The sequence below is a fragment of the Haplochromis burtoni genome, unplaced genomic scaffold (genome assembly GCF_018398535.1).
Source record: "Haplochromis burtoni strain Fernald_Lab_line unplaced genomic scaffold, NCSU_Asbu1 Contig_151, whole genome shotgun sequence".
In the NCBI taxonomy this organism is placed as follows: domain Eukaryota; kingdom Metazoa; phylum Chordata; class Actinopteri; order Cichliformes; family Cichlidae; genus Haplochromis; species Haplochromis burtoni.
The window spans coordinates 1,307,960-1,322,006 of NW_024582512.1; the positions used below are offsets into that span (position 1 = coordinate 1,307,960).

The 14,047-nt window shown below is 37.7% G+C and overlaps 1 protein-coding gene across 2 annotated transcripts in view; it reads left to right on the plus strand.

Annotated features, from left to right (window-relative positions):
* LOC102304993 (ephrin type-A receptor 5) overlaps positions 1-11,523 on the plus strand; it is a 62,735-nt gene extending 51,212 nt beyond the window's left edge. The window contains exons 16-20 of one of the 2 annotated variants that reach the window (XM_014336665.2): positions 431-580; positions 2,928-3,121; positions 4,079-4,243; positions 5,373-5,389; positions 5,761-11,523. In XM_014336665.2, the coding sequence (XP_014192151.1) occupies positions 431-580; positions 2,928-3,121; positions 4,079-4,243; positions 5,373-5,389; positions 5,761-5,777 (543 nt within the window). In that variant the 3' untranslated portion in view covers positions 5,778-11,523. The remainder of the gene's footprint in view (positions 1-430; positions 581-2,927; positions 3,122-4,078; positions 4,244-5,372; positions 5,390-5,760) is intronic. The other variant, XM_005931882.2, reaches the window with a different exon arrangement.
* Positions 11,524-14,047: the final 2,524 nt, after the last annotated feature.

Below are 14,047 nucleotides of genomic sequence, written 5' to 3' on the forward strand. Positions count from 1 at the left end.
TTTTTTTATCTTTGCAATGAAAGCATGATAATGAAGATGAGTAAAAAATAGAGGAATCACAGGGCCCCCGACAGTTAGGATAGGGAATTTGTATAAGAAAGTGAAACTTGGTATCATGAATGTGTTCCTAAATTGGTATCCATTAGGGGAAATTTGGATTGGACCACATGCGGAAGAAGTGTCTCAATTAAGGTCTGTTCTTGGTTTCCATCCTCATGACACAAAAGATGAAAATGTTGAATGACGGCAGCTGTATTTACTGCTGTAGCTCTGGACAAGCGTAGCTCGAGTCTATTTATTTATGTGAACATATCAGATTTCTTCATAATAAAGCAGCACAACACACGAAAATTTGAGGTTATATTTTCCAAGCCCCAGGTTCCTTTAAATGCTTCAATGTGTTTGGATCATCTGGTAAACACTGTTACAGGGCGGAAAGATTCCCATTCGCTGGACGGCTCCAGAAGCAATTGCATACAGGAAGTTCACCTCGGCTAGCGATGTGTGGAGTTATGGGATTGTCATGTGGGAAGTGATGTCATACGGAGAGAGGCCCTACTGGGAGATGTCCAATCAAGACGTAAGTTTTAAAGACATTTTCAGGAAAAGTTAGTTTTCTTTAATCTTGTGAGTAACGCATGTAGTATTTGCTGGATTTTACAACTGCAGTCGTATCAGATGGTGATGCGTGAGCTTGCAGTACTTGATTCATCACCACACACATGCATCAATTTCCCACCCACCCACTCACACAGGCAACATATGCACGCACAGCCCTCCAGTGACCTCTCCAACTCCTACTTCAGACTCCACCCTCCTTTTGGTTGTTAGGCTGTCTGTCTCGAATCTAGCGAGGGGGAGGAGAGGAGGATGAGAAGGAGAGGAGAGGAGAAGACGTTTGATGTTTAATTGAAAGCGTTATGCTGGATTTTCTCTGATCTGCACAAGAAAGTGCAGGCTCTCACACTCTCTTTCTCTCAGCTATCACCTTCTGTTGCCCACTGTCTCCTCTTCCTTCTCACTTCTTTCTCTTGTCCCTTTTTTTGTCTCTACAAAATGCACTTTTTTGCGTCTTGTCCGCCCTCTCTTTCTTCCCCCACTTCGTCTCTCATTCCCTTCCTCTGATCTTTCCTCCCTGCCAGTCAGTTTTTCTACCCCCTCAGCACGCAGTGATTTGCTGCTGTGCTTCTCTCTTATGCTAGAGTGCAAGAGTACATATGCATGCGCTTTAATACATGCAAGCGTATTGGAGTGCCATCACATCTGTCTTCTGTGTGAATTTGACACAAGTAAAGGCTGTCATAAACTCAACAAATCAATTCCCTGTAGTGTCTTGCACTGGCAGAACTAGGCTGAAAACTGCAGCCTGCTTTCCACTGCAGGGTCTAACGGAGGGAGCTAAGGTTTATTTATTATTCATCCAATTCAATTTCCCCCACCAAAACATTTCTGTGATTCAGTACTGCATCCTGTTACTTGCAGAAATGATTAACGGGGTTATGAGGCATGTGAAATAAACAAAGTTGTGTTAATGTTGTGTTATTTTGCTGGATTCACACAGGCCATTGGTGTTGGGTTGCTAACTTCATGGATATTTGAGTATAAGGTCAGGTAGAGAGCAAGCACATCCCTCAAGCAAGTATCAGAATTCAGGATCTTGCTCAGGAGAACTCAATTTGAAAGTAATCTTGCCTTGCTGAAGTGTGTCATGGTTCTGCCTTTAAAAAAATATTGCAGGATACACCAAACAGGATGTACCCTCTGCATACTTCAATATATATCCATGTTATAGATTTTCATTTTATAGTCGCTTTGGAGTCTTATTTCCTCGGGGACAGCATACCAGAATCTTTTGAACAAACCTGATTATGGTGTTTTGAAATTATTGTGTCTTTTACATGCTCAGTGCAATAAGAACAGAAACTGAGAGCATAAAAACAGCAAACTAAATCTCAGTTACTAAAAAAAAAGACACAAAGACAAAAGTTTGACATATAAACACAAATAAAAGTATCAGCAGCAGTACAGGAGTGCGCATGGGCACAAAGTGGAACAGTGTTAATTATATTAATGCCATCAGCAAACGCAGTAAGTGATAACAGAGAATAAATTACAAGTGATACTATGGTAGTAATACTAATTCTTCCATCTTGTAAAGAACAGATGAGAAGGTATAAAATTATAGTATTATAGAGTGTTAATGTTGTTAATGTGTAGTTGTTCTTTTTCGCTTTTTTTGCTCTTTTTGGGGTATTTTCAGTGTTTGAACTATCAAAACAGATGGGAGTTGGATAATCTAATAGCCACAGGTAGAAAGGATCTGCTGTAGTGCTCAGTCCTGCACCTTGGGGCAATGAGCCTTTTCCTGTGTGTGCTGTGGTGAGCAATCAGAGAGGAATGTATAGTGGGATGGATTGTACATAATGCTGAGGAGTTTCTTTAGCAACCTCCTTTCAGACACCTGACATCAGCTGTTTTCACCCTGCTGCCCCAACACACTGCCATATAGTCATATGTCCAACCTTAGAGTAACAAAACATAGACAGCATGGGCATTTGGCATTGCAGGACCTGAGCCTCCTAAGAAGATGCAGGCAACTCTGGACCCTTCTTAAAGACAATATCTGTGTTCCTGTACAAGTCGAGTTAGCTGTTTATGTGTAGTCCTAGGGATTCATCCGTCACCCCCACATCTGTTCCCCTGATGATGATAGGGGAGGAGGAGGAAGAAACTGCTTCCTAAACTCTACAATCAGACAATGATCATGAAGTTAAAGCAACCTTTAGTTATCCTACTCGCATAGATGATTGAAATTTACCTTTTGCTCTTACAGTATAACTGTTTGTACATTATACACAGGTTTGTTTTTTGTTTGTTTGCTTTTGTAAAGCTAACCTGCCTGTCTTTCTTCATCTCTCTATCTGAAGGTAATAAAAGCAGTGGAGGAAAGCTATAGGTTGCCAGGTCCTATGGACTGTCCTGAGGCCCTGTACCATCTTATGATGGACTGCTGGCAGCGAGAACGCAGCAACCGTCCCAAGTTTGATGAGATTGTTTGCCTGCTAGACAAATTCATCCGGAACCCCAGCTCTTTAAAAAAGCTTGTCAACTCCTCACACAGGTAGGATGTAACACTGTACTTTGCACACCATTTAAAATATATATTAGTTATAGTTTATTCCACAAGCACACACACATACAGATGATATCATCTAAATGGCTGGTGTTATTGTCTTTGTTAAGAAATGATGTTAGCTTTCTATTAAACATTTCTAAACTTCTGCTTCTTGGCTCTTAAAAATGAAGTGTATTCATTTACACATTCATTTTTAAGCAAATTAGGCTCAGCACTCTAAGCTAATAGACTTCATCTTTCAAGATAAAATGTAAATAGAGTCTTACTGAAGTCCTGTGTAGCAGCATAGTTAAAACGTAGTCTTTGGCTGCTGCACACTAGCAATAAAGAGCAGAGAAATAAAGTGGCTTAATTTTCTTAGAATGAAGCATTAGTCTGAAATGTAGTCAGTGGGGTGTCCTTTGATTGTCGTAACATTTGAACATTCAGTTAGTATTTCCTCTCCATGTATGTGCAGTGCATTAGTACATAATGGTATGAAATGGCAATAATTGCTCTGAAGCAGACATTTATGCAGACACTTCATTATGTTATTTTCTTTGCGGAGATAATGAAATAATGGTAGATCTTTTGTTTTCCTCTTTCTTTTTGTACACACACACACACACACACACACACGCCGGAACGCATTTAATAAAGCAACACCTTATCTAACAGCCATACAATGACATATGACGGGCGTCAAGATTAAAATGACTCAAGCTATGCTTGTCCTTTTCTCACACCACACGCCTCTTCTAGTTATAGTGTGGAGAATGTTGTTAGTTGGCATAAATATTTCTGTTTGATAAGAGGGAGCCTTATTTGTAAGCATGAAGAGTGAGCCAAATGACAAAGACTTTTGAGTGGACATTTGCAGTTGTGTAATGGTGCATAAATAGCTTCATGAAGACTCATGTTCAAACATTTTGCTTTCTCTTTATCTGTTTTCCCACGTTCCAGAGTTTCCAACCTGTTAGTGGAGCATGCCAGCGTAGAAGGGAACTGTAGCACTCGAAGCCAGACTGTAGGAGAGTGGCTTGACTCCATCAAGATGGGACGTTACACTGAACTGTTTATGGAAGGAGGTTACTCTTCACTGGAAACAGTGGCTCAGATGACATCAGAGTAAGAGTCTTATGCACATGCACACATACATATAAATGCATAGGTGATAGGACGTCTACCTTAAGGTGTAGTTTCATTCCCCCTGGTTTTAATATAAATCATTTGTAAGACATTAACATGGGTTTTATCGCTGTCCACTGGGTATTTACAAGTGGACACTTCAGAGTATGTCAGTTCATCTACAGGATTAGAATGTATCTTTGAGTTACATCAGTGACCAATTGTCATTGAATCTAATATATCTGTCATTTGTATCCAGTTGTTTCTTTACTGGTGAGAAGCAGCAAAGCACTTCATGTGCCTATTCTGCTATAGTTGTAAGTTATAAGAAGAAAACAAGATTAGGTCTATTCATTGGCATGTTTCAGGAAAAACCCAGTCAAACATGCCAAACATGCTTGAAACACATCTTGGTGATATATGTCTGTTTACACTTGAGTAGTACGCCAGTAGTGCATAAACAATTACCTACAGATTGTGCTTACACAGAAGACACTGTGGTCCAGTACTGAACCCAGTCCAAATCCCATATTGTTTGAGCGATCTGATTTGAATGCATTGTCAGTGTATACTGGGTCTATTCGCTCATGTCCTTAGCTGACATGTTAATGCCAGGTTTAAACAGCATCACAGATGTTTTTTCCATAGACCATTTAATGTAATGAACACTCTAATGAACGCACAAAGTGGTGTGAAGGTTATCTACAGTGCTTAACAACTTTATTAGACCATCACCCAATGTAAGTTTTATTCCAGTGCTGCCCTAAATGAAAGGTATTCATAATTACCCAAATTTTTGTATGTTTCTATGCAGAAGCTCTTTAATCAAAATTATATTTTTAATGCTAAGCTATAATTATTGTTGTTTTCCATTCATTTTCAAATTTAGTGTAAAGCATATTATAGTAAAGCCAAATTACAGTTCTTTACTTGCATTCCTGAACACGAAAGTTTATTTTCAGCACTTGAATTTTAGACTTGGTTCATTTCTGACCTCTCAGAGAAAAGTTTGCCGGTTCAAATTTGGATAAAAAAATGTGAGTTCAGTTTGTTATTTGCCTAAAACTTTTTTTTAAACATGTTTTTGATAGATTTCTAAAATATTTGTGTTTTCTCATTTTTATTACAGGGGGTCTAATAAATTTGGTAAGCACTGCATTACAAGATTGCAAGTCTGTGCAAATACTTCAAAATGCTTTTTCTCTTCATTGAACTAAGAGTTCATATAAAGATAATATAACTACAGAACATTGGTAAAAATGTCATATATAACTCGAGGACGATTGAGAAATTGGTTTAACAGCAAAATCTCTTTAGTCAGTGTGTATCCAAAAGCCCAAACACACAATAATTTCTAACTTGCAAAAAAGACTGGTTATCACATTCATTAAAAATGAATTTATTTATGTAAGTAATCCAAAATGCAGGCTTATTTTTAACAACTTTCTCATGCATTGCCTTATTTGTTAGCAGAATGCTTAAATATAGTGCCCTGTTTTCTGTGTGCTGTTTTTCAGGGATTTACGAAGAGTAGGCGTGAACTTGGCTGGACACCAGAAAAAAATTATTACTAGCATTCAGGAGATGAGGGTCCATATGAACAGCACCAACTCTACTGTAAACATATGATGTGAAATACAAACATACAGACACATGCACACTCGTACACGCGCACACAAACACAGAAATACAATATATGGACCTACTATGTACTGGACCTAGAGTGGCTTAGCACTTTCTGTGGACGAGGATACCCAGTGTTCTACCGATCTAAACTGGAGGATCCACATGTTGTTGGTTCCTGTGTGTGGAGTTTGCGTTGGTGTCATTGGGAATATTGGATATTGCAGCACTAAAACCAAACTGAACTGGACTGAGTGGTGCTACTTGGAGGGATGATGATGGTGAGCTAAATATGAACTTAAGTAATGGTTTTACTTTAATTATTCAATTATATGACTCTGGGGATCCTCTTGGCACTGTTTTGGATACCTAAATCACAGACAGCAGATCTAACTCTGAGAGCAACCATAAAGTTTTTGGCTGTATCACAGATGTGAGTTTATACACTGGGCTCGAAGGGAACCTTTTCAACCTGTCTCAGGTGAGCTGAGCCCCGTGGAACAAAAAAAGTACTTGCTGATTCTTTGGCAACTTTCTCCATCGAGATTACCGTTCCATCAGGTTTCACTGAATTCATTTCCATATATTGAACCATTATCATTATTTAAATTAATGTCAATATTTGCTTTGACATGCTGATGTGCTTGTGGTTTTGATTTTTACCCATTTCTACCACATCTTCATGTGCAAAACTGAAGCTAAAATCTATTTTAATCATCCATATTCATATTCACTGTCATTTACTTAATTATCTTCCAAAGCAATGAACGACAAGAATAGATACTTGACCTTTGCTGTTTTAAAATACTAGATCTTAAGAATGGTTCTTACAGAGCCTAAAAAAGAGAAGTGAAAACAAACAAATAAAGACATGAAGATTTACACTTAAATATACTCTCTACAGCTGTTCTTCTGGGTGAATGTATAGCACTGCTACAATGTGGCAATAAAACCATTCTAGTCCTTAAAACCAGCTTCTGAATGAGGCCACTGATTGTATGTTATTCAGCTGGCTTTGCTCTATGTGCAAGACCTTTCACTTACAGTGAAGTTACTACAAAGCAATGCATATTTAATTGTAAACTGTTCTATTAGCTGAAAAATTCACACATATTTTAGTGAAATATTCACTCAGATTGCAGGCAAGCAGCACATGGAACACTGAAATCGCTTAAAAACCTTCACTTCAAAGTCTAGGAGAAGATTTTGCTGAGATTCAAAAGAAGCATTTGCTTCTGAGTAAATCTTTCATCCAGATTCCAAATAACCTTAAGGTAGGATCCACACTGGAACTGGACATTTTTAATTTGACATCCATTCATCGATCGCGCATTTTCAAATTAAACTTCACTTCATGTTTAAATGTGGTTCCAGTAGAATACAACTGGAACAAACTGACACTCGTCAAAGGTTCATTCAATCCTGATGGAACATTTGTTCATGTAATAATGGAACTGCCATTCAGATTCTCATGGAAGGGATCACAAAGATTCCAACAAGACTGTTTACTGGTATTCTAATGGAACATTTTCCTCAGATTTTAAGGGAACTTCTACAAGGATTTCAATGCAGCCTTCTCTCAAGCGTGCACTCGGATCTTCATCAAGCCTTCACTTAGAACCAACAAACTTCAGGTACCGCAGAAACCCATCAGCACTCTGTTCAGTTTACCATGCCACGGAGAATCTCTCACACGCATGTCTGCAACACCACAATAAACCTCACTCTAACACAGTGGTTCTTAACCTTGTTGGAGGTACCGAACCCCACCATTTTCATATGCGCATTCACTGAACCCCTCTTTAGTGAAAAATAAAATGTGATTTTTTTACTGGTGCACAAAATGAGCCATGCATGTCATGGCGGAGGCTCTGCCGAACCCCTGAGACCGACTCACCGAACCCCTAGGGTTCGATCGAACCCAGGTTAAGAACCACTGCTCTAACAGGACTGCTGAAAATAAGGAGGCAATATTCATCTACTTGATAATCGTTTATTTATTTCTACTTGTTTGAAAAAAGAGCAAAAGTTATGTGGACAGTTTGTGTTTTATAATAATACTCTCTCTTGGACTACTGAGCAGCTTTGCCTACATGTCTTTCATGTATATAATGTATTATATATTTAAAGCAGGGAGCATTGTTCTTCTGTCTGCTATCATGTGGACAAGTGGATATTGACCAGTCATCTCAGAGTAGAACACATTAGTAAATAGTGACAGATATTCTGAATCGGCATTCCTGCTACATAGACCTGGGCCGCTATCGAGTGGGGGCAACCAGCACAACTGTCCCCAGATAAGGGTCCCCAGAAGGGTATGCAAAAGAGCAAATATTTATCTTATGTTGTTGGTGATTATGTTTCATTTTACATTTTTTTTGGTGCAAGACCTAGAAATATTTTTCAGTGGCCCTAAATGAGAACAGCAAGAAAAGCTTTGTTGACACTAGAAGTAGATGAGAATTATGAACAGGGACTGATGAATTTCTGGTGTATTGTATGGTATAAACATATACAATGATGTCAATGATCAAGCCCTTGCTTTACTTCTCTTTGGTATGGTATGTTATACGTAGATTGCTACTCAGTGCTTTATTGCTAAAACTTGACCTTTTTTCACTGCATTGTTCACCTAAAGAGAAGCTACATTCTCACACTATATCTGTGCTCTCTGCAGATAACATGCTTATATTTGTATCAGTTAGTGTACTGCTAGTGTTGGGGTATACAGATGGAAATGCAATGAGATTGTAGAAGTAGGGTTTGTTTTTTTTGGGGGGGGGGGGTTCAAGAGGTGTTATCACCTGATTGTATGAAAGGTATAGAAAAGCACACAAGAAGAATGTAAAGGTTTTAAAGAGGCATTTCACTTTTTCAAAGAACATGCTTTCACTTTGAAACACTCAGACCCCCCACAGAGTTCAAGATGAGTAAAAGGGATAAGTCCTTAATGGTGGTAAGGACCCTCTTAGGTAATGGCATTTAAGCTTTTCCACCTGCTGTCAAGATCAAACTTCTTGACTGCTTCCATAAAAGATTGTAAAGTGGGGAATGGTCACAGGTTAATATTCTATATTATTATGTGTTTCTGAAAGTCATAGTGTTCTAACAGAGTGAAAGTCTGGTACAAGATAAATATCTGCATAGCCTCTTTAGTCTATATACTTGGCTTGTACATTGATAAACTATGTTGCTATGTTGCATATTATTGGGGGACTGTATGCATTTAGTGATGTCAAGCATTTAACAGCAGGCAACATTTGGCAGTAAAACTGGCATCCATGCCTATGTAGATTATTGTGGCTGTGCAGGTATTTCATTCAGCAGGGGAAGGCATCAGTAACATGGTGCAAAATATAAGGCATGTACTGTACAGCAAAAGCAGTTGTGTTGGGCAGTTTTTATTTACGACCCAGCGAGTAATAAGGCTTCCTCAGTCTCACGAATACTGCTTTTAGTTTGGGTTTCGCAGTGTTTTGACCCTCCCTAGTTGTCATGTTATTGGCTTTTTACAACCACCCTTTCAGCTTACTGGAATTTTCAAACTAAAATTTATGCTTGGGGCATGAACAATTAGTGAATACGACACCCTTATAAGTGCCTCTCATCTTTTGAGCACCGTTATTTACTCCCCTGCCAAAATGCTATGCCCCAGCTGTTCAACTTCCTATACATGTTTGCCAACAACGTCTACAGGCAATAAGAAGAATGTCAGATAATATGCTTGTTGGAACTAATTTAATTTGCACTTTATGAGAATTCTGTTGCCCTTTGTTTGACTAAAATATCGATAGGTGACTGACATGTTACTGTCAGCAAGTGTATCCTTATTATTTACTATTTAATTATTAAAATTACTGTGTTCCCTTCACACTCCCATTGGTCACCATGGCATAATTTTTTTACAGTTAAGCACAAGAATTAATCATATTTGTAATACAAATCAAAGTTATATGAGCATCATTGATGTAGAGCACCATATTTTCGAGTGTATGGCACAACAATACACTTTCATGATGTAAACACAGGGTTTGACAGGCATCTTTTAGAATAAAGGTGAATTATTGGCTTTTTAACAAGAAGTCAACAGAGCACTAATCCTTGATGTCAAGGCCTCAGCCAGTCTTGACAGCTTTTTAGCATCAACACTGTTAATTCCAAAAGTGTGAGAACAGGTATTGATTTCTTGGCATTGCAAACCATAGTAAATATACAGTCAAGCTAATTATATGCTCTGCTCAGAATATCAAATCATCAATTCAAATACTTTATTCTCAGCACTTTTTCCAATAGCATGACTTTATCTTTTGCTCACATTTAGCCAAGAAAAAAAAAAGAAAGCACAACAAACCAGCAAATACTAAAGATTTATGTGGTTTTACTCTTCAGTAACTGTCAGCTGAAACTCCGTCAGCCATGCAGTGTTTATGCAGGAGACAAAATTGTTGCGTCAAATTACATAAGACAACTGGTCTTATGTAACATCTTTGTTGTTTGAGTTTGAGAAGAGGTAATCTAAGTTAGTCACACTGGTCCAGGCAGAAATGTCCATTAGAAGTTGTTGCACTCATACATGAGTTTTTGGGGGGTTTATTCCAAAATTACAGCACCGCTTAAAGGTAGAAAAGCCAAATGGCTGCTCTCTGGGGCTCTGAGTGATAAACCAGTAGATACCAGTTTGACTGGATTCTATGAAAGACCCAAAAGCAATATGTGACCTGACATTATTTGCAAAAATAATCTTTGCATACACAAATGCATGGGAATGTAACAACAACAAAAGGTTGCACTAACTGATTAAGTTTTTTGGGGGGTTTTGTCAGACGTGAACATACTGAAAATAGGTTTAGGAGTCCTTGAAAGTGAGTTGAATTGTATCAGGGCCCACAGTTCTAGCATTCTTCCATTACTACTATTAATATTAATATTACTACTATTTTTGATTAGTCGTTTCAGCATTTCTTATACTTTGGAGCAACTGTGCAAATAAAGTCAAAGACTTTGTACAACTTATTTTTGGTTTAAAAGATGTTTGGAATAAGCTTGAACTTATTCCACTTCTTTAGTGGGCAGCTTCATCTTAGCAACAGCTGATGAGGTGCATAGGATTTGTATTTTGTGCCATATAGAAAACCACACTGATGGGGGAAAAATGTCTCCTAAAGACTAATGTGGGTCAATAAAATTACAATTGTAATTCGAGACCACAGCATTTGCCTGTTGAGTAACATTTTTGAGACAAAGCAATTCTTCAAATGCATATTTGCAGTGGGACAAACACTGTTTCCAACGGCACTGTCTACTTGCATTTGTGTTTTTAACTTCTCAGGAAGTGGAAAATAGGTACATTTATTTGATTATCACGTATTTGATCTTAGAAATGATGTGCAGCTTTCACAAAGTGTTAACATACAAAACAAGTATGTGATTAATCAATTGTCCCCAGCTCAAATGTAATTATTTTATCAGTTCACACATACAGTTTTAAGTGACTGAGTAACAAATTCATTGTGATTTATTGAAAGCACAGTAAAAATACTCAGCTACTGATGTGCTATTGGTTTGTTTTTGAGACTGTCATGTATTATGTTTGTGTTGATGTTTTTGTAGTGTGTTATCAAATCTATATTTTTGCAATAAAACATGAGTAACATCAACTCTTGTTGTAACAATCATTATCTGTTGACCACACACAGGCACTATACATTACAATAATTATTAATAATTGTTTTATGTTTTATGCTTTGCTCCTGCATTGCAGTGATTTGTTTGTGACCTCACAGGAAAAAGCAGTGCCATCATATTATGTTACTTTCAGTCATTCTGAAGGTGTAACTGTAGCAATATCATCCAAGGAAAAATTTTGAATTTTGGAACTGAGTTTTTAGATTGTGCATAACTTTAGTGAACAATGAGGCCAAAATTTTAATATACAGTGATGTGCAAAAGTAAGTACACAACACTTGTAGAAACGCCTTCAGCAGTAATAACTTGAAGTAATCTTTTCTGTATGACTTCTGTCACATCGTTGTGTGAGGTTCACAGATATTCATTTATTCAGCTCTCAAAGAATCAAGCCAGTTATGAAGGCAATAATGGATATAACCTGGTGCTAGCAAGGTAAAAGGTGGTGTCCAGTGAGAATATAAATCTTTCATATTATCTCGTTTTATATTTTTCAATTTTGACTAGAGATGAACCGATTCGATACTGACCTAAATTACTGGATCGAATATCAGAGAGAAATAAAAAATGTAATCCGATCCATTAAATATCACAAAAGCAACTCACAAAACTTGCGACATGGCCGTAACTCAGCTCATAACCTTAGCCGTCGGAGCAGTATGCTTCACGTGATAGAGCGGCTGTTGGGGGTCTGGTTGAGCGTTTGTAGCCTCGCTACCAAACCGGCATTTCATCTCAGAGAAAGGTTTCCCATAGAGAAGTAAAGCAAGTGTGTAAGTTCATCTCTGAATGTTTATAAAGCATTCCCACGTTAAGCTTAACAACCGATATATGGAGCGACTGCCTCTTCTCTCTCCCTTCCTCTCCTGCTGCTACTTCAATCATGAAACTAATCAATGATCAGCTGATCAGCCGATCAGCACCAGGATCCTTTTCTAAGTAGCTGACGGCTGGTAACTGTGCAGGGGCGGGTCTAGCAAAATTTTGCCAGGGGGCCAGGTAGGGCATTAACAGGGAAAGGGGGGCAAAAAGACATACTTTTCTTTCTAATTGTCATGTCTAGCTTTTAATAAATAATTATCTGAATCTTACAACCAAAGTTTTCATCTGATGTCAAATGTATAGAAGTCCATTATTGTATATCAGAACTATTAAGTCAAATTTATAACATAGTAAGCTATAACACTTTTTCCTTTGGGAAGGTACCATCTGTGCAGTCTGCAGTTCAGTTGAAGAAAGATATAGAATCTATTTAATTATTGTAGAAAAATAATTGATTTCTGTGCATTTTTTTTCTTTACACGTGCATTAAATTAAAGTTGATTACGTCAATTAAGCATTGTGAGGCGGAGGGCAGGGGGTGGTTCCCTATTTTTTTTCTTTTTGCTAGGAGTTGGCAACCCTATTAGTTAGGTTGCTTAATATTTCCACTAAGTACTCTTTAAAATACCAGAATAGGAAGGATGGAGTAGGTTTAAGTTTATTAGATTGATCAGTATCGCTGAACCATGAAATATTTTGGGTGCAGTGTATTTTTTGCACAAGGTATAAAAGAATAGCTTTAGTTTTATTTTGTTTTTTTAAACTTGAGTATGAACTTATACAAAATGCAGCAAGATATTTTAAAAAAAACGTTTTATTGATTATAAAATACCCTATATCGGATTTATATCGGTATCAGCAGATATCCAAATTTCTGATATCGGTATCGGTATTGCACATAAAAAAGTGATATCGTGCCATCTCTAATTTTGACACAGCATGTAAGACAGCATGAGATCTGGACTTTAACTACGCCACCGCAATATGTTTATTTTTTTTCCTTTCAGCTATTCTGTTGTAGAGTTCCTGATACATGACATAGTCATACATCATTATCCTGTTGCGTGACACACTTGTGGCCAAGCTTTAGCTTTTGGACATATAGACTCACATTTGACTGTGAATGCTTTTGGTATGCAGAGGAAGTCCTGGTTGACTCAGTGAGATACCGTAGTCACAAAAGAAAACCAAATCATCAAAACAGCAAAAAGTGCCACCCTTTGATCTCACCAGATATTTGTCTAGGTCAAGATATTACAATTTAGTATTTCCCCTATTAAATACAGAAATGTCTCAATGAGTATTTAGTTCATAGGTTATTGCAAAATGTCATCATTAATTTAAATGGTTAATTCTCTGCACTTTCTTAACAAATCCCACAAAATAGGAAACAGAAAACGCAGCATAAAGAAAACTCCTCCAAAAATGTGAAATTTAAATTGTTAGCACCATGCTGTATCCTCCTGTTGCCTTCATGACCATCCCGATTCATTGTGCATAGATTCAACAGCATGCTGGAAATATTCCTCAGAGATTTTGTTCCATTTTGACACAATAGCATTGCATGGTTGCTGCAGATTTGTCATCCGTCCCTGATGTGAACCTCCCATTTCAATACATACCAAAGATGATTGACTGGATTGACATCTGGTGACTGTCGAGGTCACTTAAGTT